This window comes from Lontra canadensis, unplaced genomic scaffold, assembly GCF_010015895.1.
Source record: "Lontra canadensis isolate GAN:19392208 unplaced genomic scaffold, GSC_riverotter_1.0 scaffold54, whole genome shotgun sequence".
NCBI lineage: Eukaryota > Metazoa > Chordata > Mammalia > Carnivora > Mustelidae > Lontra > Lontra canadensis.
In genome coordinates this window covers 558221-584044 of record NW_022631048.1, presented here as the reverse complement: position 1 = coordinate 584044, position 25824 = coordinate 558221, and the positions used below count along the sequence as shown (strand labels likewise).

Here is a 25824-nt window from a genome sequence, read left to right as displayed (position 1 = left end):
CGGGGGACTTCATTTTCCTTGTCCTGAGGACACTCTAGCAACCCAGATAGAGGTCAGTGAAGTGAGGAACTGAAGCCCCTTGCCAACATGCAGCACCAGCTTGGCCACATTTGAGTGAGCCATTGTGGAAGCAGATACCCTAACCCCAGTCACGTGTTCAGATGGCTGCAGCCTCAGCAGACATCTTGCCTGCAACCCCGTGAGAGACCTTAAGTCTGAACCACCCACCTAAGCCAGTCCTGTATTGCTTACCCACAGAACTATTAAATTCATATTTAATATGAATAAATAATTTATATAAATATGAATAAACAATTTATATAAATATGAATAAATAAAATAAAATAAATAATTTATATAAATATGAATAAATAAAACAAAAATAATACATTTATTGTTTTAAATCAGCAAACTTTGGCATAATATGTTATGCAGCAATAGATAACTAATGCATCTGCTAAATTTTTTTTTTAAGATTTTATTTATTTATTTATTTGACAGAGATCACAAGTAGGCAGAGAAGCAGACAGAGAGAGAGGAGGAAGCAGGCTCCCTGCTGAGCAGAGAGCCCGATGTGGGGCTCGATCCCAGAACCCTGGGATCGTGACCCGAGCCGAAGGCAGAGGCTTTAACCCACTGAGCCACCCAGGCGCCGGCTAAATATATTTTTAAACATTTCCTATTGATCACGCAGTTCATAGTTATTTGTAGGCATAGAAATTGTGGAGGCTTTTGTAGCCTCATTTTCTGTTGTGATGTGTAGCATCATTTTCATAGGCGATTGGGTAGTGTGTTGTACAAGTCATTAACTTTAGGCGATTCATAACAGTTTGAATTTTGGCTTTGTGTATGTGTCTTGGTGAAATTAAAATTTCTGATCATCATTGTACTAAAAATCTATAAAATGGAATAATTACATTTAACTCTCCAGTGTTTGTTTTTCTAAAGTCAAGAGAATGGTGGGATCTGATATTAAGTCTCTTTCATGATGTTTGATGAATATCCTCCTTTCCATGAGATGATACAGTTCTGTGCCCCAGAGGCAAAGATTTCTCTTGACATTTGAGTTTGCATCTCTCCCTGGTGTGTCCTGTCAGTCATAATCTTCACCAGGCCCAGTGTTTAACCACTCTACAAGTCATTTTTCTTTTACTTATTTTTACTGTGATGTACCTAGGTGTTATTTTCTTCATATTTATCTTGCATGGGATTACAAAGCTTCTTGAATTCCTGCATTGATGTCTGTCAGTTTTAGGAAATTCTCAGTTGTTAACTTCTTTAAATGTCATTTCTGCTTTTCCCCCCTGTCATTTTTCTTATTTTTCTGGGACTTTAACTAAAAATGTTAGCCCTTTTCCCTGTATTCCACATATCTCCTATTCTGTATTTTTCATCCATTTTTCTACTCTGGCTTCCCTTTGGATATTTTTTGACCTGTTTTACACTTCACTAATCCTGTCTTCTGCTAAGCCATCTGTTGCATTCTTAGTTTCAGTGACATTTCTCACTTTTAAAATTTCCATTTGAATCTTTTTAACGGATTACAGTTCCCTGTTGAAAACTGCTATCCTTTCATCTGTCTTCTTTTTTTTTTTTTTTTTTTGAACAAATGAATCATAGTCCTATTAAAGCCCTTTTTGCTAACTCCAGGTCACCCATGGGTCTGTTTTTATGGCCTTTTTTTTTCTCCTTGACTTTTGTTACTTGGTCCTGTCCTGTGGCATATCTGGTGATTTTTTTATTGATTTTATTATTTTTTATTCTCAGTATCATAAATGAAAATAGTAGAGGCCCGAGTAGTTTTCGTCTTCTTTCTCTCAGGAGTCACCCTGTCCTTTGGACAGGTAGGTTGGGGATACATACATACCTTAATCTAGTCAGGGGTTGAACTGAGTCTGAGACAGATTGAAGTTTTGGTAAACACTTTTTTGTGTGTCCCCTCGGGACCAGGAGTTCCGATTAGCCTGTGATATTCATCAGAACTTCATTTGTTGGTAATTCCTGCAATCTCTTTCTTATCTTCTCAGCACACCAAGGCAGCTGGTTTGCATTTTTGAGGCTTTCTGTTTAGCTTTTTACCCTCTTGTCTCATGTTGGTTTCGAAATTGGCGATTGTCTTATGGGGAGAGGTAGCTGTGTAACAAGCTTACTTGTATGCCTCTCTCCTCCACTGGGATCTTAGCCCCTCAAGCTTCCAGTTTTGTTACTTGAGCCCTATGAGTACCAGAAGGTTTGCTGCTTTTCCTACCCTCAGCAATGGCCATCTTCCAAGGCAGAGCTTGGGTTCTCAGCCTCTTGTCCTACACTCCGAATTGGTAAATACCTCCAGGAAGAATGGCTGGCGCTTGGCAGCTCACCTCCCCTTGTTTTCTCCGGTTTCTCCACCACCTTGGAATCTTGGTCCTTCTAGCTCAGGTAGTGGCTTCAACAGCCCTTTCACTGATGCCTTTGACTGTTGCTATGTATTTCGTTAAGGCTTTCTGGTTTTTCTGGGTGGGAGCATTGGTGTGCCTCATACTACTTTAATGTTAGCTGGGAAATGAAGACTATACAATTTTTTTTTTTAAGATTTTATTTATTTACTTGACAGAGAGGTAGAGAGCACAAGTAAGCAGAGCGACAGGCAGAGAGAAAGAGAGAGAAGCAGGCTCTCTGCTGAGCAGGGAGCCCAGTGCGGGGTTCAGTCCCAGAACCCTAGAATCATGACCTGAGCTGAAGGCAGCCGTCTAACCAACTAAGCCACCCAGGCGCCACATATACAATTATATTTTAAGAGAATGTCAGTGAGTAGATTATGTTTGTGAACTTCTATTTTGGCCCGCTTTATCCTGTCACAGTTGAAGGTGCATGCACATCTTATGGTTTCTTGTCACATAGTGATACAGTAAAATAACATCTTTTTCTGAGTCATTGTAATAATTTTTATAATTATCCTTGATTTAATTTAGAACCATCGTAGTCAATATAGGTTCCTAACTTTACTCCATAACTGTGAGGATTAGGGATATCATAAGGTATGCTGTATCAGCAGTGAGGTTGAACACACAAAGTTAGTAATAGTGCATACAAAAGGATTAAGAAATTTAAATACATTTAAGAAAAAGCAATTTTTTTCAAATATTTTCCCTTCTTTTTTTCTTTTTTTAATTTTTTCTTATTAACATATAATGTATTATTAGCCCCAGGGGTACAGATCTGTGAATTGTCAGGCTTACACACTTCATAGCACTCACCATAGGACATACCCCCACCCCCCAATTTCCATAACCCAACCACCCTCTCCATACCTCCCTCTCCCCCACAACCCTCAGTTTGTTTTGTGAGGTTAAGAGTCTCTTATGGTTTGTCTCCCTCCCAATCCCATCTTGTTTCATTTTCTCCTTCCCTACCCCCCAAGTCCCCCACTTTGCCTCTCAAATTCCTCATATCAGGGAGGAATGATAATTGTCTTTCTCCGATTGACTTATATCACTCAGCATAATACCCTCTAGTTCCATCCATGTCGTTGCAAATGGCAAGATTTTGTTTCTTTTGATGGCTGCATAGTATTCCATTACTGTGGAACAGTACCACATCTTCCTTATCCATTCATCTGTGATGGACATCTAGGTTCTTTTCACAGTCTGGCTATTGTGGACATTGCTGCTATAAACATTCGGGTGCACATGCCCCTTCGGATCACTACATTTGTATCTTTAGGGTAAATACCCAGTAGTGCAATTACTGGGTCATAGGGTAGCTCTATTTTCAACTTTTTGAGGAACCTCCATGCTGTTTTCCAGAGTGGCTGCACCAGCAGTGTAGGAGGGTTCCCTCCTCTCCTCTCCAACATGTGTCACTTCTGGCTTGTTAATTTTAGCCTTTCTGACTGGTATGAGGTGGTATCTCATTGTGGTTTTGATTCCCTGATGCCGAGTGATGTGGAGCACTCAAGGAAAAGAAATTTTTATGCATTAGGTTTATTCAAATGAAAGTAAATACATTTTCTAACAAACACAAGTGATCATGGATTATCAGTTTTGGAAAGTAAATTTTAAAATATTTTTATCTGAAGGTACAAATACATTTTGTTGTATATAAAATTTCCAATTTCCTTTCTTTGATTTTATAACTATGTTTTTCTAACTAAAATGAAATATTCTGAAATCTGACAAAAATATTTATAGTCTTAAGATACAAAATCCATGTCTTTGGAGTTTTATTGTATTCCTTTCTCCCTGCTGGGAGTGTTTTATGCCCATGAGGTCAAACTGAGAAGTATTTTGCCCACACATTGTTTATTGGCTTATGTGGCCAGATAGTTTTGTATTTACTCTAATATACCAAAGTTGAATTCTGTCAGCGGTAAGAATGTACCCTCCTGTTTTCAACCTTTGAATGTATTCTGCTGGTGAAGTTGTAGCAGCTGATACTCCCAGGAGGAAAAATGAAACATGACGCTCTTAACCTTGAGCTGTAGTTGTAGTTATTGACAGTCATGGAGGAAGCCCTCTCTGGGTTCCCATAAGGAATGTGTTTTGAGTCTGACTGTTTCAAATGAATCTGTGATGGCTGTCATTTTCTCTGCTCTTTGTGCAGGAAGAAGAAAGTGAAGAGGAGCCCAAACTGAAGTATGAAAGGCTTTCCAATGGGGTAACAGAAATCCTTCAGAAGGATGCAGCTAGCTGCATGACAGTCCATGACAAGGTAAGGTAGCCCTTCCAGAGGATCCTTCTGTAAGTTGTTTCTCTTATAAGTTTCTTTACACTGTGGAATCCTCATGCTCTTGATGGTGGCTCAGTAATTGTGTCTCCCTTCCACTCTTCCTTTCTTCTTCCTCTCCAACAAAAAAATGAAAACGACAACCAAAACATTATATGTATGTATTTGCACACACAGACACCCCTCCCCATACTGCAAGGGTGTATCAAATAGAATTTAGATAGATGTGAAAGATTTATAGCAAGTAGTTCTTGGCAACTCCATCACTTTACATTCCTCAAACCATAAGTAGTAGAGTTGGGAAGTGTTAAGATTGGAAATGGTGTAGCACTCAGTGCTTTTCATAAGTGAAGAAGAGATTACACTGGAGGTGTTAGGAATCAGTAGAAAGGCCCCAGATGATTACTTATATGACCTATGAGTGAATTAATATATTCCACATTTTAATCCTTGCCATCACAAAGCCCCCACAAAATTTGAGTCCACGCTAAGTGCTATACAGCACCCTTAGTCTATTCTTAGACCAAAACAAAATGTGTTGTAAGTGGAGTGCTGGAGACTGGGCCATTTGAACCATTGCCCTCTTCTTCCCGATGGGCCCCACAAGTGAGGCAAGCCCCCAAGTCTGATCCATCTCCTGGCTTTATTCTGTGTTACCAGCAGTGTCGCCTCATCCTCCTCTTTGCCCCTACCCTTCCTTTTTCTTTCAGGACTCGTTCTGCTCTAAACAGATTTTTGTATTCACTCAGCATGTTAACAGAATGCTTGTTTGCTCTTGCTTCCTCAGAAATCCCCGTCTTCGGGGCACCTCTTGTTAGGTTGTACTACCCCTTCCCATGGTTGCCATCTTCCTGCTCCCATTGCTGCCATGTCCCAAATTCCTCTTTGCTTTGCTTCACTCACTGAAGAAAGGCCTTGCTGTCCTTGCATACCTTTACCTCTGCCTTGTCTCAGCTCTCCACCAGTAAGATGGCCTCCATACCTGGAATTTGAGTATCTTCCAGTGCGCTCTCTGGTGACTCCTCTTAATCCTTCAAGCCCTTGTGTTAATTTTACTACTAACCCCATTCTGTGACTGTAGGGAGCTCTGATCTTGAATTGGTTCTTTGTTTAATTTCTTATCTCTGTCAGGTGGTTAACTAGCTTTGCTTTCTGCCCGTATATTCAGTTCACTTACGTCCCTGTCCTTTGTTACCCCCTCAAGCCACTACAAACACTGTTGCAGTTCCAGATTTGTGTTTCATCCGCTCCATTAGTCCTTAGTCTGTCTTTTCAGCCATTCCAAGGATGCCATTTCTTTATAATTAAGAAAATCGAATCTCTCAGGCATGAAGCCTTGGCTCCTGACCCCTTTCCCAACTCATCTGGATCCATGCCCAGCCTTCCCCACAGAGGCTTTCTTCTTCCCATTCAGAGGTCTTTTTGTCTACTGTTGATCTGCACCACATCTCACTCCACCCCCCGCCCCCAGTGTTGCTAACCCTCGCCCCACATCACCATGTATCTCTTTCTGTGTCTGGATTTGCCCATCTTGGATATTGCATAAACATGAAGTCATACATTGGTTTCTTGTGTCTGGCTTCTTTCACTTAGCGTCATGTTTTTGAGGTTCATGGGTCATGTAGCCTGGATCAGTACTTTACTCCTTTTTGTTGCTGAATAGTATTCCGTTGTATGGACATACCACATTTTATCTGTCCATTCCCCAGCTGACAGATACTTTTGCTGCTTTCAGAAGTGTGGATCTGACCTTTCTTCTACACAGAGGCTGAGAGAAGCTTTCTTAAAGCCTTTTATCATGGCACCATTCTTTTATTATTCTCTTGATCATTGCTATGATTCCCTTCTCGTTCTTTCACTTTTTCCTTCCCTCCACCTTTCCTTCACGTGTTGGTATTCCCAGGATTTGGTCCATTGTCCACATTTCTGTTTAGTTTGTACTTTCCTTCATTTTAAATGTCATAATTCCTGCGACCACCTACACACTGACACCTCCCCAGTGTAGTGTGCTGCTTTGTCCCCGTGCCTCTTGAACAGTCTTTACTTTTGTTCTGTTTGTACCTGAAACTCAGTGCACCCCTAATGAATGCATCTTCTTTTCCATCTCTAATCTCTCATCTGTTTTTGATCTCTACCCCATTTGGTGGTATCACAGTCTCTTGTCGCCTAAGCCAAAGCTGACTTTCCTTTGCTTCACCCCAGTCATTCCTAAGCCCTGATGATTTTCGCACTTCCCCTGCCTGCACTCACAGACCTCTCACTTTTCTACTTTAAAGCCTTCTGCACCTGGTTGCCAGGATGATGTGTTGAAAATACAGGTTTAAAACCCTAGTGTGATTTTCACCATCTGCTACATAAAGTCTAAGCTCCTTGCTGTGGTGTGTAAGGCCCCCTAAGATCTTGCCCTCTCCTGCAACTGGCTTTATGTCTTCCCACTTTTTTCTGCTTGGGTGGTGTTCTGGTAACAACACTTGGCTGTATTTACTCATAACGTCCCTTCTCCCATCTCGCCTGCTTGAGCCCACTTCCATCCTGAGCCCTCATCTTTCAGTTCAGGCACTTGTCGTTTCTCCCAGAACTAACACACACCTTGCCAAGCAGTCTACTCTCCTACAGATTTGCTTTCACTCTGGTCCAGCCACAGCTTTCTATTTCTTTCTATTTCTATTTCTTTCTATTAAAGTCATCTTCCAGAGGGTCAGATCTGATCGTGTAATTCTCCCTAGAATTCTTGATTGTTTTCCTGGTGTTTAGTGATTTGGACAGCCTCTCCCACACCCTTTTCCTCTTCTGCCTTTCATCTCCATAAATATTCAGATGTTTCCTATTAACCGACCTTCCAGACTCATCACTTGTCTCTTTCCTGGGCACAAACTGGATGCTGCTGCCATGTATAACCACTTGTTATTTCTTAACTTTTGTCCTGTGTGATTTTATGTGATTACATACCTTTGAGCAAGTTGTATCCATTCTGCCTGAAAATGGTTTTTACTACAAGACTGTCTGCCTCAGGGTCCACTGTCTACCTCCTCCTTCAGAGTTAAGCACACCTGATATTGGCCATGTTCCGTAAGGTCTTAGAGATGCTGCCATTCTAAGCGTACTCTTTAAATTTAATTAATGTCCTTCTAATCTGTCTCCTTTATTATCCCATTATACCTGCTTTTTATCTGAGCATATATGGTTGAACCTCTGAATGGATAAAAAGGAGAGCAGTTTGCCTGCCAAGAGATCAAACTTTATTAACACCACAATTAAACCAACTCGGTCAAGGAGCCTTCTGACAGTGGGAACTGTAAAATCAGTGCTGACTTATAGAACACACGCTCTTAATCTGATGCCCGTGTTTCTATTTATGAGGCTTCTGATCCAATTGAGAGTATTTTGGCTCTTAATTCAGTATTTGGCTCTCTCTGCCACTGATTGACCATTTCCAGGGAAGTCACATCAACTCCCGGGACTTAGTTTCTCATGTGTAGTTAAAGGCACTCCCTGCTCTGTTGTTTTGATACTGTAAAATGCCATGGGGAGAGTATAGATGACACTATACAGCTAATCACATAGGAAATGTACTCCTAATTGTCCTTTGTGGTGTCCAAAGCTTGTCACTTGTTCCTCTTGTTTACTTACACAAAGTCCACTTGATAAAAGTAGAAGCCATTATGCCAGTGGATGGGATGGGTCAGAAGGATTGGACATCCATCTGGTAGTTTATAAAAGGAGTCAAGTTTCTGTAAGTAAACATGAAGGAGGCTGATTAAATTATGCTTATTCTTTCTCCATCCAAGATTTTAAGTGTCCTCAGGTTAAAAAAAAATTAATACTTAAAAAATCTCAAGGCTTTTAATGGCTACAAAGAGTCGCATTTCAAAGGATTCGAATTTACTTTTGTGATTTGTCGCCAATTTTGCATTTTTTTGTTGAATTTTTGAGTTATCAAAAACACTAGCAGGTGAAAGCATCAATAATTTCAGTAGTTAAATAAGTTTTGTAAGACCTATACACATGTCTTATCAGACTTTTTTTTTTTAAAGAGCAGTGAAGTTATTTATTTTGAAAAGGCAGCAGCAACAACTTATCTAATCCAAATGATGAAATGTTTTAGTAAACAAAAGGTAGCTTGTCATAGAAACCACTGCATTTTTTTCATTTTAATTGTAACTTTTTGGGGCGGGGCAGGGCAGAAGGAAGGAGAATCTTTTTCCCCCTTTTTTTTTTTTTTTCCCTTCAATTTGACAGAGAGCGAGATCACAAGTAGGCAGAGAGGCAGGAGGAGAGAGAGGGGGAAGCAGGCTCCCTGCTGAGCAGAGTCCGATGCGGGGCTCGATCCCAGGACCCTGAGATTATGACCTGAGCCAAAGGCAGAGGCTTAACCCACTGAGGCTCCCAGACGCCCCAGGAAGGAGAATCTTAAGCAGTCTCCACACCCGCCACATGGATCTCACATCCCTGCAAAGATCATGACCTAAGCCGAAGTCAGGAGTTGGACACTTAACTGACTGAGCTACCCAGGCACCCTGAAACCACTGGATTTTTTTGTTCAGAAGTAAAGTAATTACAATTACAGGTTGCAACTATAAATTCAAAATAATTATTTTATGTTTTCTTTCCATCTTAAATGAGTCAAACTAGTAATTTCAAAAAAGGGAAAAGGAAGGAATTAATATTTGGGTACTCTGCATAGAACCTTTGAAACTTCAGATAAAATACAGTGTCACTGGAAGCTCAAGAATGGCCTTCACCGAGGCATTGGAAAATCACCCAGTACTGAAGCACTTTTAGGATCCAAGCCCCTTTACTTTTCTAACAAGCTAAATACAGTATTTATGAGGAGAATCAATACTGTCGAATACTTAGGGTGTGGTGAGCTTTTAAGACACATTGTTTTATCATAGACTCAGAAAGAGGCAGAGTATTTGTTTTCATTAGTATTATGCAGGTTTCTTTTCTTTTTTTAAATTCAGATATTGTCAGATTCACTGGGTCAAAAGAAAATGACAACCGTCTGAGCCATCTGAGTCCTCTGTTTCTGATTAGAATGTTCTTTTGCTTTGGATGCAACATGAGAATGTTTTTTTGCTTTGGGTCCCGGTTTGGTTTAAATATTCAGACTAATTTCCCCCTAGAATTACCTCTTGCCCCTTCCTTCATGGGGCCCAGTCTTCCCGTTTCCAGCAGGTTTGCTGTCTGCCCTGGATGAGTAATCGGCGTGGCACCCGGTGCATTCAGGCAGGCCTGTGCGCTGGAATCGTCATACCTAGTTATGTCTGCACACCTGATGTTTTATTAACCAGTATTGATTTTTTTACCCGGGGGACTTTTTTCTTCCTGAAAAAAGGCAACCTTGCAGGAGTGAAAGGCATTGCAGGGGAGGAATTTCTAATGAACCCCTTCTTTCCCTTTTTGTGACTTCTCTTTAATGTAGCTTCATATTTTAAGTGCCTGAACTGAAATTTCATTTTAAGCAATTCCATTTCGATAAAATCCTTTTAAATCTTGACTTTCTGTAAGGTTATTTTTATAAAGATTGTGCTGCTTGACTGAAACGCTTAGTAGTGCCTGTAAATTTGAGCATTTCATTATAGGTTGCAATGAAGCATGCTCCCATGCAATGAAATGCATAGAATTTGGAACTATTTGAGTAACGCCGCAAGAAGTAAAAAAGAAGAAAAATCTTATGTCATATTTCAGGTAGTCCTAAAGTTTCTCCATGTTTGTTTAGGGTTAATTCAAAGAATTAAAGGAGCAGTGGAACGTATGAACTCTTTCATACCATAAAATGAATATGTAGCTCAGCAGTAATTTTGTGACAGAAAAGGATTTTTTTTTGCATTAGAATATAAACATTTACACTCAATATTATACATTAACTTTTATAGAGGCATCTAAATGCTAACTGATAATATAAATACTTCCAAGCTTTTTCATCTCTCAGCATGACTTAGATTTTCCTTTCTTTAAAAAAAAAAAAAATCATACTTTGGCATTTGTGCATGTGTATATATTTATTCAACTTAAATGCTAGCGCAGATTTACACATTTGCCATAAATTACGCAGGGGTTAATCATTCCCTTCTGACTTGGAGCTCAACCATAGGTTGGTCGTATTTTCCCAGCTACACTGGAATCTGCAGCCTCAGTCCATCAGGCATTGTGTACGGACCGCATCCACACCATTAGTTGTCAGCAGATGAGGGTCCTCATGAGTCATTCTGACAGCCGACTTGCACTCTCACAATAAAGTAGGCCCTGCTCTGTTATTTCCCTGAAGCCGGAAAGAAGCCTTCTCCAAGGAGGGCATCCCTCGCAAGGCGTTGCTCACGGCTCATGCATTCGGTTTTGACTTCGAAAATGGTTTGGTTACTAAATGTGTATTTATGGTACATTAATAAACTGACCCCTCTGTTCCTCTTGCAGTTTTTGGCACTGGGCACCCATTACGGCAAGGTTTATTTACTTGATATCCAGGGGAACATCACTCAGAAGTTTGATGTAGTAAGTATACAGCATCAAATAATGTCTGAATTAGACTTTGTGCTGAAAATTTATGCTTTACAGTATTAGCTTTAGCAGTTTGTTGTAATAATCTAAAGAAAGGGCCTTTATCAATTCAATCAGAGTGCTTAGAGTGTAACTCTGAATTTTATAGTATATGCTAAAAATTATAAATGTGAATGTAAAACGAAAGAGGTCTATAAATACATGTATAAGCATATATATATATACATTTTATATTTTGACTTTGTATCTTTATATATAAACCCCATTTAAAAATTTATTTTTATACATCTGTTGAATTATAATTCTTTAGTTAAATAAATTAAAGTTAAATAGGTTTTTTTAGTTAAGTAAATGAAAGACTTTATTATGGTCATCCATTTGACTTTAAATGAAGTATTGAAAATACTTCTACATGTGTTCTTTTCAAATTAGAACAGTGTGGAATATCTAGATGAATTGTAATATTAAAAGAAAAAGTACTGCTTTTATTAGTGAATACTGGTCCTAATTTACACATACAGGGGAAGTTGTGAAATCCTTAAAGTGTGAAGCTCCCTCATTTGGTCAGTTGTAAGTACGTGCCCCACCATCTTCTCTAGATGCCAAGTGTAATGGAAGATTGATCACCTTGCTGGTTCAGTTTATCTCTTCTAAATAGAGAAAGCTAATGTTTTACGTGAATGTTTTGGTGCTTGGATTTTGGGGGGATTCCTTGGGGGATTCTGATTGGAAGTGAAGAGCTAAGCTTTCTAATTTCTTGGCTGTGATTTGGAATCATTGAGGATGAAGAAAATGTGGAATTTAAAGCTTGGTTTTGGTGTTTGAGATGTTCCTCGAAAGGTTCAGGAGCATCCATGGTTGCGTGTGTGTGAGCATTCGGAGTGCGCGGGACACTCCTATTAGGGACAGGTATTACATCAGCACTTGTTGAAAGATCTATTACAAGGGATTGGTATAGTTTATAAAGGAGACCACAGTTTCTGAGGCTGGCACATTGTGTTGGAAAGAAATAGGTTGCTTCGTTTTACTTAAAAGAAACTGAACCGCTGAATGTTGACAGAATCTTGGGAACAGTCCAGGAAGGGACTTAACGCGCACGAATCGTACTAATACGTCAAGCAAATTGTGGGTTCTTGTTTTGCTTCAGCGTCTTTCAGACAAGAGGACTGTATGTTGGACCTCCTCCATCTACATCCTGGACACCCATCTTGGTGACTTAAACGTGTGTTCTTTCAGTTGCCATCCACTTGTAGCTGATGCTGGGAAGAGCTCTTTTTCTCGGTGTTAGCTGTAGCTCCTCACCATTAAAGCAAAGCAAAACAAAACAAAACAAAAACCACAGACGAAAAACAACCCAATAAAATCTCACCTGTCTGTTCTCTTGAACTTCCTGCTCTAGGTAGAGGATTATGGGACACTCTGTTTCTAAAAAAGTCCTCTGAATATTGGATAGAAATTGCAGTGCTTCATTACTGAGGTTCACGCGCCTGTCTGCCGGCTCCGTTGCCGAAGGAGAAACCAAGACAAATGCTGTAGGAGTTTATTCGTGTCTTTGGTCACTCATTCATTCATTCAGTCTTTGTGTCTACACAGTATAACCCTTCACTTATACTCTTTCTGATGTCAGTTTTGTGTCAAGTATATCCCATGTCCTCTTGCAGATAAGTTATGGTATCATCCTCCCTAAATTTGCCCATACTTTTTTCCTTTTTTTTTTTTCCAATCTGCCCATGTGACATCTTCAAAAATGAAGTTCTCTGGAGCCTTGCCTGCCCTCTAACCTTTTTTCTTATTTTTTTCTGGCAGGAGAGGAAAACATTTTGAATGTATTTTGTTTATCAAAGAATTTGATAGTCTTCTGTGGAAAGGTTTTTCAGGAGACCCTGGCTTTTTTGTGAACATTACCATATTAGGCATTTGACTTTCAGATGACACACATTGTCCTCTTGTGAAAGGAGCTTTAGTCTACAGCTTCTCATCTCCAAGTTTTTCCTTCTATGATTTTGTTTTCCTGTTTCTGATGATGTGATTGCTTTGTGAGGCTCTCTATCGCTCCTTTTAAAAAAGGATTCTTTCGGTTCTAAAATACTATTATGAGTTGAATTTGCTGCTTTTCTTTCTATGTAATGGTTGCCATTTTAACCCAAAACTTGATGCTTCATTAAAATGCAGGGAGAGTGAACAAATATTTTTAAAAATTAATGAGTAAACTCTCCTGACTTTAGTTTCCACTTCTAAGTGGGAATAATTTAAGCAAACTAAAATTAGATAAGATAAAAAGATCTTAGGTTTGCACAGTGTTTATTTCCTCCAGCAGTATCTCTTTACCCCATTCACTGCATTTCTAGTTTAGATTGGGGTAGTTTTGTTTGGCAGGGGGCGGGAACACAGAGGAATCTCTAACGAAGTTTCCCGAGGGATTCTGCTATTTGAGCTGGGGTGGAATCATTGCACTAGAGGCTGTCTGACTTTACTTTAAAAACATAGGAGGTAAAAGAAATAACCAAACAAATCATTCTGCATGTTGAAGAAAGGTATTTGTTTTCCCGTTAATATTTCAGGAGAAATACTGTGTGGTGCACAGTTCCACGTGTAGGTATATATTCAAGACAAATGAGTGCAGTGTTTATGTCCACACACACACACACACACTCAAACACAAGTATACATACAAAAGATATAGAGGGGAGTGTTACAGTAGCTTAATTCATAATAGCTCCAAACTAGAAACAACCCAAATATTCATCATTTGTCGAATGGATAAGTAAATTGGGGTATATTCTGAGCAATTAAGAACAGACTGTCTATACACATAATAACATAGATGAATTTCACAGATTTAACATCAGCCAAAGAAGCCAGACACAAATGTGTATATGTTGTATGATTCCTTTTATATGATGGTCAAGAAAAGGTGAAATCAAACACTGGTGATAGAAATCAGATTATTACTTTTTGGCCTGAGAGAGAGCACAGGAGAATCTTCTAGAATGCTGATAATATTCTCTATCATTATGGCTTCCCATATACACACACATGTAAAAATCACTGAACTGTAAACTGGAGATTTGTGGTCTTTAGTCTGTATTAATACCTCAGTAACACACACACACACACACACACACACACACACACACACAGAGGTACCTGTACACTTGTTTGTATCTTTGCCCTTGAGCAAAATTCAAATTATCCTTTGTCTGTTGAAGCAACCCTTTCTTCTCATTTCTAAATACCATCAAATTTGTTAAGTCGCTTTCCTGTTCAGGGATCTTTATATGATTGGATCACACCACAGAGGTTATTCCTACCCCTGTATATTCTCCTACAATTACATAAAATGTAGATAAAGAGGATTCTCTGGTACCCAGCCATCTGTGACTGTTCTTTTGTTGATTGAGAGTGAAAACCACCGAAATGATGCTTTGTTTTGCATGTTGATACTCATATTTCACAGTACTTATAAGAATATTCAGATATGCTAATGTTTTAACATTTTTTTAGAGGTTATTTCTAGATATGACCTTATGTTAATTCAGACTTAATCGATAAATTCACTTCTCTTTGAACTCAGAGTAAAATGAAAGTGGGCCTAGTTTCCCATGTAAAATGCTCAGGTTGCTAAGAAAATTACCTTTAATATAGATCAGGCCATGTTCCCCTGAAAAATGGCTGTCTTAATGAACTTACACAGTATATAACATAGGACTTCAAAATTCTTAGGGGATCTCAGATACCTTCTTAATTTCCCTATGGTATCTATGCCCCTGTAATGCCTTTAAATCATTATAGTTACTTTCCCTTCAATAGCATCCATTTTCCTTAAGCTTATTAATTTAAGGCTTACTAATTAGGAGTATTACTTGGAAGGAACGAGCAAATTATTTTGGAGCATTGTTCCATATGTTTAAAATCTTTGTTCTTTTAAGTGTGCTAGAGGGAGAGCAGAGAACTCCACTGACCAAACATAAATTTTCTGCTATTTACCTTCATGTGTTTTTCTTCCTTTGCTTGAAATAGAAAATGATACAGCTTTGCTGTCATGGTTCCATGGCAGGAGACATCAGATAAATACCTACAAATGGATGGTTACAAAAGGAAAAGAATAAGAAAACAAAATAAAACAGAACAGGGGTTTATTGGGCATTTTGCATTAAGATAAATACCAATTTTTCAACTGAATCTCTTAAGAGGTAGGTTCAGAATTCTTCCTGAACTCCTGATAGTGGTCTATTGATGTTTCTGTTCCTGTCCTTTTTTTTCTTTTTTCTTTTCTTTTCTTTCTTTCTTTCTTTCTTTTTTTTTTTTTTTGATTAGGGATTATACTAACGCTGTATTTCTTACTGCTAATCTTTTGTACTTCCTCATGTTCATATGCTAATAAAATCCCAGATCTCTATCAGAATTTAAGTAGCTTCACAGGGCGGTATCTGAACATCCCTTCTTCTAGGGGGTCTTAGTTTCTGTATAATCTCTCACCAGTCAGTCTAATCACTGCCTCTGAGAACACTGGATGGCTCCTTAGGACTTCCCAGGTGCATCAGATCTCAAGATCCTGGTTGGTCCTGTGGCCAAAGCTCCCTTTGTGATCTTTGTTTTCCTTCCTTTCTTCTCCAGTCATCTGATCCACTCACCATTGCCTGAGGATTGTCTCGGACCTGCATGCTTGTGTCCAGGCTTTTCATCACATCTTTCTGGAATGCCCTTCTTCCGTTGGTTCCATTCTTCCTTTTGAGATTTGAACCTTAACTCCTGCTTTTAGAAAGTAACCCTTTTATTCACTAGTACTTACCAAGTATTTAACATATACTCAGATTTTTCCTAGTTGCTCTGGGTAATTCAGAAAGTCATCAGAGTTTAGAAGCTGAGGAGACTTCGATCATTCTAGATATAAAAGGTGCCAGGTAAGGAAGCCTGAAGGAAACTGGGCCGGGGCTGCTTTGACTCTGTGTTCCCTGCCCCTGTACTCGCTTGCTTTGTCTGGTTTAGTGTAGGCCTCCCTCACATACCTAGACATTCTGACAGGTCATTTCCCCTATCCAGCTTTGAAAAGATGTTTCTGTGACTGCTTCCGGGCCTCTGAATGAGCATGGTGTCATTTTTGTCTCTGGGCCATCTTTTGGATTGTACTCCTGGCCTTCTGCTTTGTTTGGCTTAGAGGAATTCATTTCTAATATAGATCAGCTCCTCTTTCCTGTGTATTGAGACGTTAACATTGTTTGCAGGATCATCCATCTTTATTTCATGTTTCAGGGAGAAGAAGTACTTATCTGCCCTCTCATCTCTTTGCTAATGTAATCCTGAAAATTTAGTGTACCTTTAAGCTTCTTAGACTGCATTCGTAATATTCACAAACACCTTTTATCATTCACATGATTTGACCTCCTCCTCCTTCGCATTATTGCCACGTCTTGAACATGCAGTATTTTTGTTGAGATTATTTGCATCTGTCAGTCTCCCCATAGAATGTGAGTTTCCTGAGGACAGTTTCTGTGTCTGATTTAGCTCTGCATCCTTAGTGCTCAGCATTAAAAGTGGAAGATAGTGAGGCATTGATACAAGTTGGTTGAACTCTAACAGTTCCAAATCTGCTGTAAAGTTCCTTCTATCTGGACGGTTTTCCAGATAAACAGGGTTTTACACCTTCCTTTGCCACAGCCAGATTATTGTGTGTACGTTATGGGAAATCAGACAGACATGACCATTTCTTTAGAGTTAGTACAGATACCATACATTAGTTATTACCCTGAGGAGCCCAGCTATTTTGGGCTCATTCAAAATGTGGACAGGATAATATTGGGGTGATTGTTCATTAAAAGAGCTGTTGGAGCAGATCTAAGAAAAAAAAAAATGGAAGCTATCATTGAACAGAGGAACTCTGCTCTTCTCTGGGTCTCATGGCACTCACCAAACTGAAGTAAACCCCATCTATAGTAGGCTCTGCCAGACGTGGCATCATTACTTGGGAAGCATGGCATGTATCTTTTGATAATATCAGAGTGGTACATTGTTGGCTCAAATGTGTCAGTGTCTGTAATACCTGTTGAAGACTAATTGACAGGCCTCAGATTCTTAGGTGTTGAAAGAATCCATCTTCTATATTTGGACTCTGTATTTTGAGCGATAAGAAATGTGTCAAATGAATTGAGAATTACTTAAGTGGAACTCATTCTAACTGAGGCCAAGGAAAATCTTATTTCCAATTTTCTGCATTTTTGTATTAAATCATCTGCAGTTTGTGGATTATTTATAGATAGCTTTATAACTTTGGTCGCTTCTATGCACAGAGGCAGCTAAGAAAACATGCTCATCTTTAAGGATGCTTCTGTCACTTAGAACAGTTGAAGTGTTGTGCTTACAACACGTAGTAATATAGGACTTCTTAGTGGAAACTTCATTTGGGCAAATATCCCTTAAATAGCTGAAATTGAAAGTATTTCTTCACTGAACGAAATCACCCTGGTACTCCACACATTTCAAAGTCAGAGTTGTAGTGATTTTAACTTTTTGGAACATGACCCTGACCTGGGTAGAGAGAGAACGTGACTCTGAGACTGGAGCCTGGCGGAAAACGTAGACTCCGTTCTGTAGTAGAGTGCATCCTCCGTCTGGTGCTTCTTTCTTTGGAAATCGGGCACCTGTCGAAAGTGAGCACATTGGAAGGATTATGAACAATGTGGAGACTCAGGAGATGTGGTTAACTTTGCAAGTGGGAGAAAATGAAAATGAAATGAAAATGAAAATTTAAGGTGAATCTTGACAGGTGAGTGAGCATTTCTCAATTGATGGAGTGGGTCTGGACAGGGTGATGCCTTCGTACACAACAGGGAATCTGGAAGGTCAAGGAACATTTATCACAGCCTTTTTATCTACATCTGTATTTTGTTTTTCCACTAGTGGCTTGTGAGTAGGGGAATGGACAGGGAAAAATGGTGAGATGCAGTGAGAGAGACTTCTTCAGCAGGTTTGGCAGAAGGACCAAAAGGAAAAGAAAGGGAGTGTTTTCATGAGAGTTTCTGGCTTTGGGGTTGAGAGTGTTTAGGGAACTAAATGAAACCATTAGAGTGATGGTAAATCAGATGACATGGACCAGAAGGCTGGGGCTTTTATATATAAGTGTCTGTGTATAGTTTGATAACAGATAATTTATACCTTGAGTTAGTGGTATATTACTTTTTCCTTAAGTTCTCATTTTCTATTTGAACAGCTTTGCTTTATTAGCCTTTTCTAGAAATTACTTATTTGCCTAAAATTCCCGAGTATTTTTCATTTGATGGAATCATGATATATTCTGATAATTGGGAACCTAAAGAGTATTTATTCATCTCCCCACCCAAGACATGAAATTTTTCAAAAGTGTTCTTGTCATTTGCTTGTTCAGTCCTTTTTTTTTTTTTTTAAGATTTTATTTATTTATTTGACAGACAGAGATCACAAGTAGGCAGAGAGAGAGGAGGAAGCAGGCTCCCCGCTGAGCAGAGGGCCTGATGTGGGGCTGGATCCCATGACCCTGGGATCATGACCTGAGCCGAAGGCAGAGGCTTTAACCCACTGAGCCACCCAGGCGCCCCTCAGTCCTTCTTTCATACCTCCAGGAAGAGGAAGTGTATCGCTACTGGGGACAGCTATTAGGCCAGAACACTTTAGGTTTTGTTAGTTTAGTTGATAGCAACAAAACAAAGTAAAATGGAAGAATATATACCACTAACAACCTCTTAGATCGGCTAAAATGACAAAGACTGACCATCAGTACCAGGTGTCGGTAAGCATGTGGAAAAACTGAAACTCACACTACTGGTGGAAATGGAAAATGATAGAACCAGCTTGGGAAGGCAGTTTAGCAGTTTTCAGAAACATTAAACATAGACCTACCCTGTGATCTAGTCCCTTGACCCTGAGGAAATGAAAGCATATACTTGTACGATGACTTGTGTGTGAAAGTTCACATGTAGACGGACAGGGGAGTGGATAACCAAAATGTGGTTTAACCATACAGTGGCATTCTGCTTATCAGTAAAAAGGAATGAACTATGGATACATGCTACCACATGGAAGAATCTCAGATCTGTAATGTTAAGTGAAAGAAGTCAGACTGAAAAGCCTCTCTATCGTATGGTTCCATTTATAGAAAATGCTGGAAAATGCAAACAAATCTAGAGTGACAACAAGATCAGTGATTGCTTTGAGAGAAGCAGAGGGCTTATAAAGTGGCATAAGGGAACTTTCAGGGGTGATAGATGTATTTATTATATTGATTTTGGGGAGGGTTTCACGAGTGTGTATAAACGTCAGGACTTATCACATTTGCACTTTAAATATGTGCAGTTTATTGTATGTCAGTTGTATCTGAGGAAAGCTGTTAAAAAATCCTAACTATAGAAAGACAAGCTACAGAAAAAAATGGAATAATGTGTTCCAGGAGGTGATATTTACACATCAAAATATTTGTTATTTCCATTCATGTAAGCCCAAATCATTGGGTATTCTTTAAGGCGCTTGACATTTATAAATGGCACCCCACAGAATGGGATCTAGATTATCTAATTACTGGCTTCTTTGGCTTTTCTTTAAATTATGAGTCAAAAGACAAATACTGTCTTCTATAAATTTTTATATAACTTCCTTATTTCCAACCAATGATGTATGGCTGGGAAAAATACCAAAAGTTTAGCTTCCATGAGAGGTAGAAGAATTTTACCAATATTATCAATATTACCAATATTATCTTTTTCCTATTTCCTATTTTTCCTTTTTCCTATTCCTATTCTGTTTTATGTAAGTACTATGTGTTCTGTATTGCATATTCCTTTTTGGGAGGAGCATTACCTTTTACAGAAATGATATAGTGAGTGTGGGTGCAGTCACTGGACAGGTAAGGATTTGTTTTCTGTTTCTGCATAGCATGGGCACTCTCTTTCAGGTGAGATAAAAATGGGTTTCTTTGAAATAATGGAGTGAGCACCTTCTGTGCTAAGTATCTTGTTGGGGTGTACTTAGCAGAAAGGCAACCAGTATTTTGTTAATTTTTTAGAAGAGTTTCATCTCAGAATTAAATGCCCTGTGAGGTAGTGAGGTAGTCTAAAAATCTAATTCCGTTTTACTTTAGTGGAAAAAAATTGAATACATTAGGGCACTTTCATTGCTCGGTGATGGAAACCCAATTCTGCCAGGCTTAATGGACAGTGGGAAATATTGGCTCCTGTTGTAAATCAAGTTGAAGTGGGGATGCCAGACTCAGAGGTACCCATCTGAGAAGACCCATATATGGTACCCATCCCTGGGATAGGCTCTCTTCATCTAGTGAGCATCACGGTTAGCCCACAGCCCAAGACTGATGTTAGGGCACTATCATCCTCATAAGCGAGACAGGACTCCTTCATCAGTAACTCTGGCAGGTTTGATGGGCCTGGTTGGGTATATAATTCTATCTGAAGCAGTCGCTACAGGTGTTTAATAGGAAGCTCTGGCCAGGCTTGAGTTAGGAGGAGGTATTGGATGGGGGAAGGAGGGAGCCCCATTCTAACAGAATCAGTTTCTTGAAGTAAAAAGCTGGGCTGGGCTGTTACTGCCCAGAGCTGTCCAGGAGCCAACTTCCCCAGTGCCTAATCCGCTTACTGCCCGATGCTCAATCTAGGAGTGATACTGGGGTGAACAGCCTTGGGTAGGCTGAAGACTGGTGACTGAGTCTTTGGACACATCTTTGAGGTGAAATCACTCATTCAGATGCTATGAACACTTTGAAGGTTTTGCATTTCAGTATATTTAGATTATACCGAATCGTACTCCTGCCAGCCCTGTATGCGTATACGTCACTGTATCTTATCACCAGCATTAGCGTTATCATTCAGAAATTCTCTGCCACTTAGATTTCTAGAAAATGGGAATTTATTGATTCACTTTGTATTTTTCTGGTTACTAATGAGGCTCTTTACTCTTTTGGGAATTGTTAGTTCATATACTTTGTGAGTATGTGTGTAAAGTTCTAAATTGATTTGTAATTAAAAAGTTCACTGTTTACAAGGAAAAATAACAACATTGATCAGGGTGGGTTGTGTGAGGGCTCGAAATCAGAAGTCGCAAGTCAAATTTAATACTTGCCAATAAGTCTTTCTATTAAATGAAACTGATGATTTGCATTTAGGACTTCATCCATTTTCACACTAAATACTTTAAATCTCAGCTTTTTTTTTTAAATTGTTTTTGTTCATTTATTTGTTTTGATTCTTTACGTTCTGTAGAAACTATAATCATAGGGTGTTTGTAGCAAATGTTAAGCATGTATTTTTGTTAAAATATTCCTTCTACAATGAGCTCTTAGAGATCGGTGAGGAAAACACAACCCAGAAAGAAACTGAAACTGGACAAAGAGATGAACAGGAAGTTCTCAGATGGAGAACCCCCACATGTCTCCAATAACCACATGACAGGATGCCCAATTTCTCTGGATGGAGAATAGTCAGGGAAATGTTAAATTTTCTGAACCATAAGATAACCATTTCACACTCATCAGTTTGGCCAAACCCTTAAAAGTCTGATGAGTACCAGATACCAGACACTGGTGGGGGGCCAGGGAATTGGGCGCTCTCTTCAGGTGGCTAAAAAAAAAGAGTCTGGACACATCTCCTTGTCAGAAGCATGGCAGATGCCTTCTAGTCTGTGGTTTATCTTTTAATTCCATATTTGTGGTATTTTCAGTTCAGAAGCTTTTCATATGAATGCAATAAATATATATTAATCTAATCACTTACAGTTAGTATTTTTTAGTCTTCTGGGGGAAAAATATTTTGCCCTAAGTCATAAAGATATCCTCTGTATAAAGTTTTCCTTTTTACATTTAACTTTTTGTTCTTCCTCAAGAAAAAAAAAAAAATCCCTCACTGTTCTGTGAAGACAAGAATTTATTCCTTGGCCTCAAGATGGAGTCTGCAATTCTTGCCTTGCTGGGGGTGGGGGGTGCGGCGGGGATTACACAAAAATTTGCAACCCCCTGAACCTGCTGGTTTCCCATTTTCTTTCCCCTTTGGACCTTGACTCAGTTGCATTATTGGAAATGCATCTAGCCTGGAACAGATGTGGGAAGAGAAGCACTGACTGGATGGTTGGAGGTGAAGGCAGACAGGGCAGCAATGCCCAGCAGAAGGGAGGCTGGGTTGGCGGGATGTGGTCCCGAGGTAGGAGACAGGCTGTATGGCGCCGTGGCTGCTGGCCAGGCTTGGGCTCTGTCTCCCCATGTTCAGTAGTTCGGGCAGGTTATTTAACCTGGCAGTTTCTTTCTCTGTGAAATGTAGAGCATATCCCACCCTGGAGCAATATGATTAATTTGAGGATTATTTGAGATACCTGTGTAAAATATTTAGTGCAAAGCTCAGTATCCCATCACAAGGAACCAGATCAAGCCAAGCGTCTGTCCACTGGCATTTATGACACTTCCTGAAAGAGAGCTATTACTTCTTTTAATTCATTGATAGGATTCACTTTAACTGTGTTCATTGTGTATAGGACATGCAAAGTTAGAAGAAAGAGGGACAAAGAAAAGGGGGAAAAAGGAAAAAGGGAAGAAAAAAGAGAAACTTCCTCAACATACTCATTTTTACAGACTAATCTTGCTGCCTGCTTCATCCCATCCTTTGTTTATTTGGGGCGCGGGTCGCTTTTATAGCTTGTCACAAAGTGACAGAGTGGTGTTGTGGGAACACGCTTACTTATGTACTGATGCTCTATGAAATGTTCCCGGTGCAGGTCTGGTGAACTGACTTCAGGAATTTCTTTTTAGTGTAGAGACATTCCAAGTTCATTTATAAGGTGCTTCTTTTGAGAACTGTGGAGAGATGACCATCTGCTTGGGAAATGCCTTAGCGGAGAATTGATAAAGCAGTGTTTTTACACTGGAGAGCCTTATAACAATCTCTGTGGTGAAAGTACAGCTGCATTGGTGAGATTTTAAGTGGTCTTTCTTCATCTTATGTCCGAAAAATAAGGCGTTTTCTATTTGATTAATAACTTGGTCTCTGTTATTTAAATGATATATGCTGACCTTTTTTAGAGAAGTGATTTTTTTTTTCCCTCAACCTGTGGAAGCACAAAGCTTTTACTTTCTCAAATGTTTTTAGGTAAATAGAATGCATTAGCGCTGTTGCTATTATTCAGTTATAAATGAAAGAAAAGTAAGAACATCTTTATTCCTTATAGATTTTTCGTTAAACACTGATGGTATCATCAGTGTGCATATTGAGAATTATGCAGGGTTATCTGTGGGCCCCAGTGGGAGAGCTCTGCCATCATCATGGATTTGCACTCTGTTGGTCTTTCTGGACCTGCTTTTGGTGATGAAGTTTGTTCTTCAAGGTGTACGTAGGAGACGCTTAGGGCTTGTCCAGTCTAAGGGGTATCCCTCTAAGACTTAATTTTAAAGAATATGGGCATCTGGGTGGCTCATTCATTAAGCATCTGCTTTCTGGTCAGGATCCCAGGATCCTGGGAATGAGCCCCACATCAGGCTCCTGGCTTAGTAGGAAGCCTGCTTCTCTCTCTTGTGTTCCCTCTCTCACTGTCTCTCTCTCTGTCAAATAAACAAAATCTTTAAAAAAAAAAAAAAAAAAAAAGAATAGTAATATGCTTGTTTCTTTTCTAGTTACGTGGTTGTGGGGCTGACAGTCCCATTTCTGTTTATTAACTCTTCTAGAAAGAGTTATATGCTCTAGGGCAGCATTCTCTGCGGAAAAATGAATTTTATTTTCTGGAATTGTAGCATTAGAACCCTGTAGGCTAGGAACTCCAGGGCTGCCTATAGAGGATACCTTGTTCATGGTGTCCCCCTTCAGGTGAACTTCTTTGGGTATTAAAACATCAGTATTTATTTCTGTGCTAAAGTATCATTTGAAATAATTTAGATGAGTTGGGTTATGTGATGCATGGAGACCTTTGTGTTGGGAATTACCACTAGAATAGAAGGGACTGCTCTGTCCTTCTCTGCTGAGTCCTGGCTCCCCCGCCTGACTGCACTCAAATGCCCCCCAGCGAGGTCCTGCTCTTGAATTCGACCCTGTATCTTTTGGAAGTCCTTGTTTCTTTATCAGCAGGTAGAGTGGGTCAGACAAGGTATAGTCTCTTTTTGAATCTAAACACTATAGCCAAGAAGAAGCTCATTTTTGCCTTACCACAGAGACTAGGCTTTTCCAGGCCCCTGCTGGATGTCATGTCTTTAGAAGGCTCCATTCTTTTCTCCTCCGGATTTGCTTCCATCTCTGGGACGTTTATCTTCCATGTGCCTCCATTGCCTTGTATATCTCCTGAGATTCTTTTCTGAGCTCATTCTTTCTTTTGCTCCCTCTTTATATCGCTACCACTCTTGGTCAATTCTTTATTGAAACTCACTTGGGTTATTGCAGTGAAACCCAGCTGATCTCCCTGCCTCTTACCCGCCCCCCCACCCCTCCACTGAATCCATCCTTCACACAGTTGCCCAAGCAGTCTTCCCAGGGGAAAGCTGGGATTCTGTTACTCCTGTCCCCGAAAACACTCGCGTGCCCCCTTGATGCCTGTGGAATAAAACAGAGCTCCTCTCTGTAGCCCCCAGGCTTCTGCTGTCTTGGCGACAAGATTCCCCATCATTGTGGCCTGAGCCGTATCCAGACTTTGTGCTTTGGCTCTTGCTGCCATGTGCTTTCCTGTCTTTCCCTATGGAAATGCTGCATGTCCCACCTTCTTTATGATAGCTTTCTGGATGACCCCACACGGCAGAGCGCCTTTTTCATATTCATTCACTGATTGCTTCTTACTCCTTCAGTCAACATTTTGTAAGTAGGTGCACAGATTATAAAGAATGACAAAACACAGCCCCTGTTCTCAGGTCGAATAGGTTGTGGAGCTAGTCATATAAATAATGATCTGTAATATCATGGTTAAATGATAAAATAGAATGTCACAAAGTGCTGGATTCCCAGAGCCTGTATACACAGACACCTTGAAGGCAGGCGCCGTTTGTCCACTTTTTCTTTAATCTGCTTTGTATCATGGAGGGTGTCTGGTAATATTAGTTGCTCCTTTGTGAAATGCATTTATTAGTAAATTTCTCTTCTGCACTATTCCCTCGCTAGGCTGGTGACTTTGAATTTCTTCGGCAGCTCTGCTTTCCTTTGTCACTCTTTCTCTGTGTCTTTGTTGCATGCATGTATAAGTAGGGACAAATAACTCAGTTTAAGAACACATCATTTTCTGTCATACTTCACACAAATTATGTTTCACCATTTTGAAAACTGTCAGTTGTATTTCTTTCCAGGTCATTTATGTATGTAACACATGTTTATTCTTTTAACAGTGGTTTTCCAGCAAAACAGATGGTTTCACATAAATGGCATCGTGAACTCGGCACCGTGTTGGGTCGCGGACCAGTGCTCAGTAATTCTGGGGTGGATACTAGAAAAAGACACTTGGCTTGCTCCTTATGCTGTTGCTCAGACTGATTTCCTATTAAAATTTTCCTCACTTAACTGCCAAAGTTAGTACCCGAGGCATCAGAAGGAGACTTAGCCAAAATGCCCCCTCTGAATTGTTCAGCAGATGGGCATTGCAGGCTCTGGGGAGAACGAGTTTGGGGATGGCTGCAGGTCTCTAGTGGCCCTG

General features: G+C 39.7%; 1 protein-coding gene across 4 annotated transcripts in view; it reads left to right on the top strand.

Moving 5' to 3' along the window:
* VPS41 (VPS41 subunit of HOPS complex) overlaps positions 1–25824 on the top strand; it is a 168946-nt gene that overhangs the window by 32170 nt on the left and 110952 nt on the right. For 3 of the 4 annotated variants that reach the window (XM_032874943.1, XM_032874941.1, XM_032874942.1), the window contains 2 exons: positions 4579–4686; positions 11119–11196. The exons of the other annotated variant lie outside the window; for it this stretch is intronic. In XM_032874943.1, coding sequence (XP_032730834.1) covers positions 4579–4686; positions 11119–11196 — 186 coding nt within the window. The remainder of the gene's footprint in view (positions 1–4578; positions 4687–11118; positions 11197–25824) is intronic. 4 annotated transcript variants of the gene reach the window in all.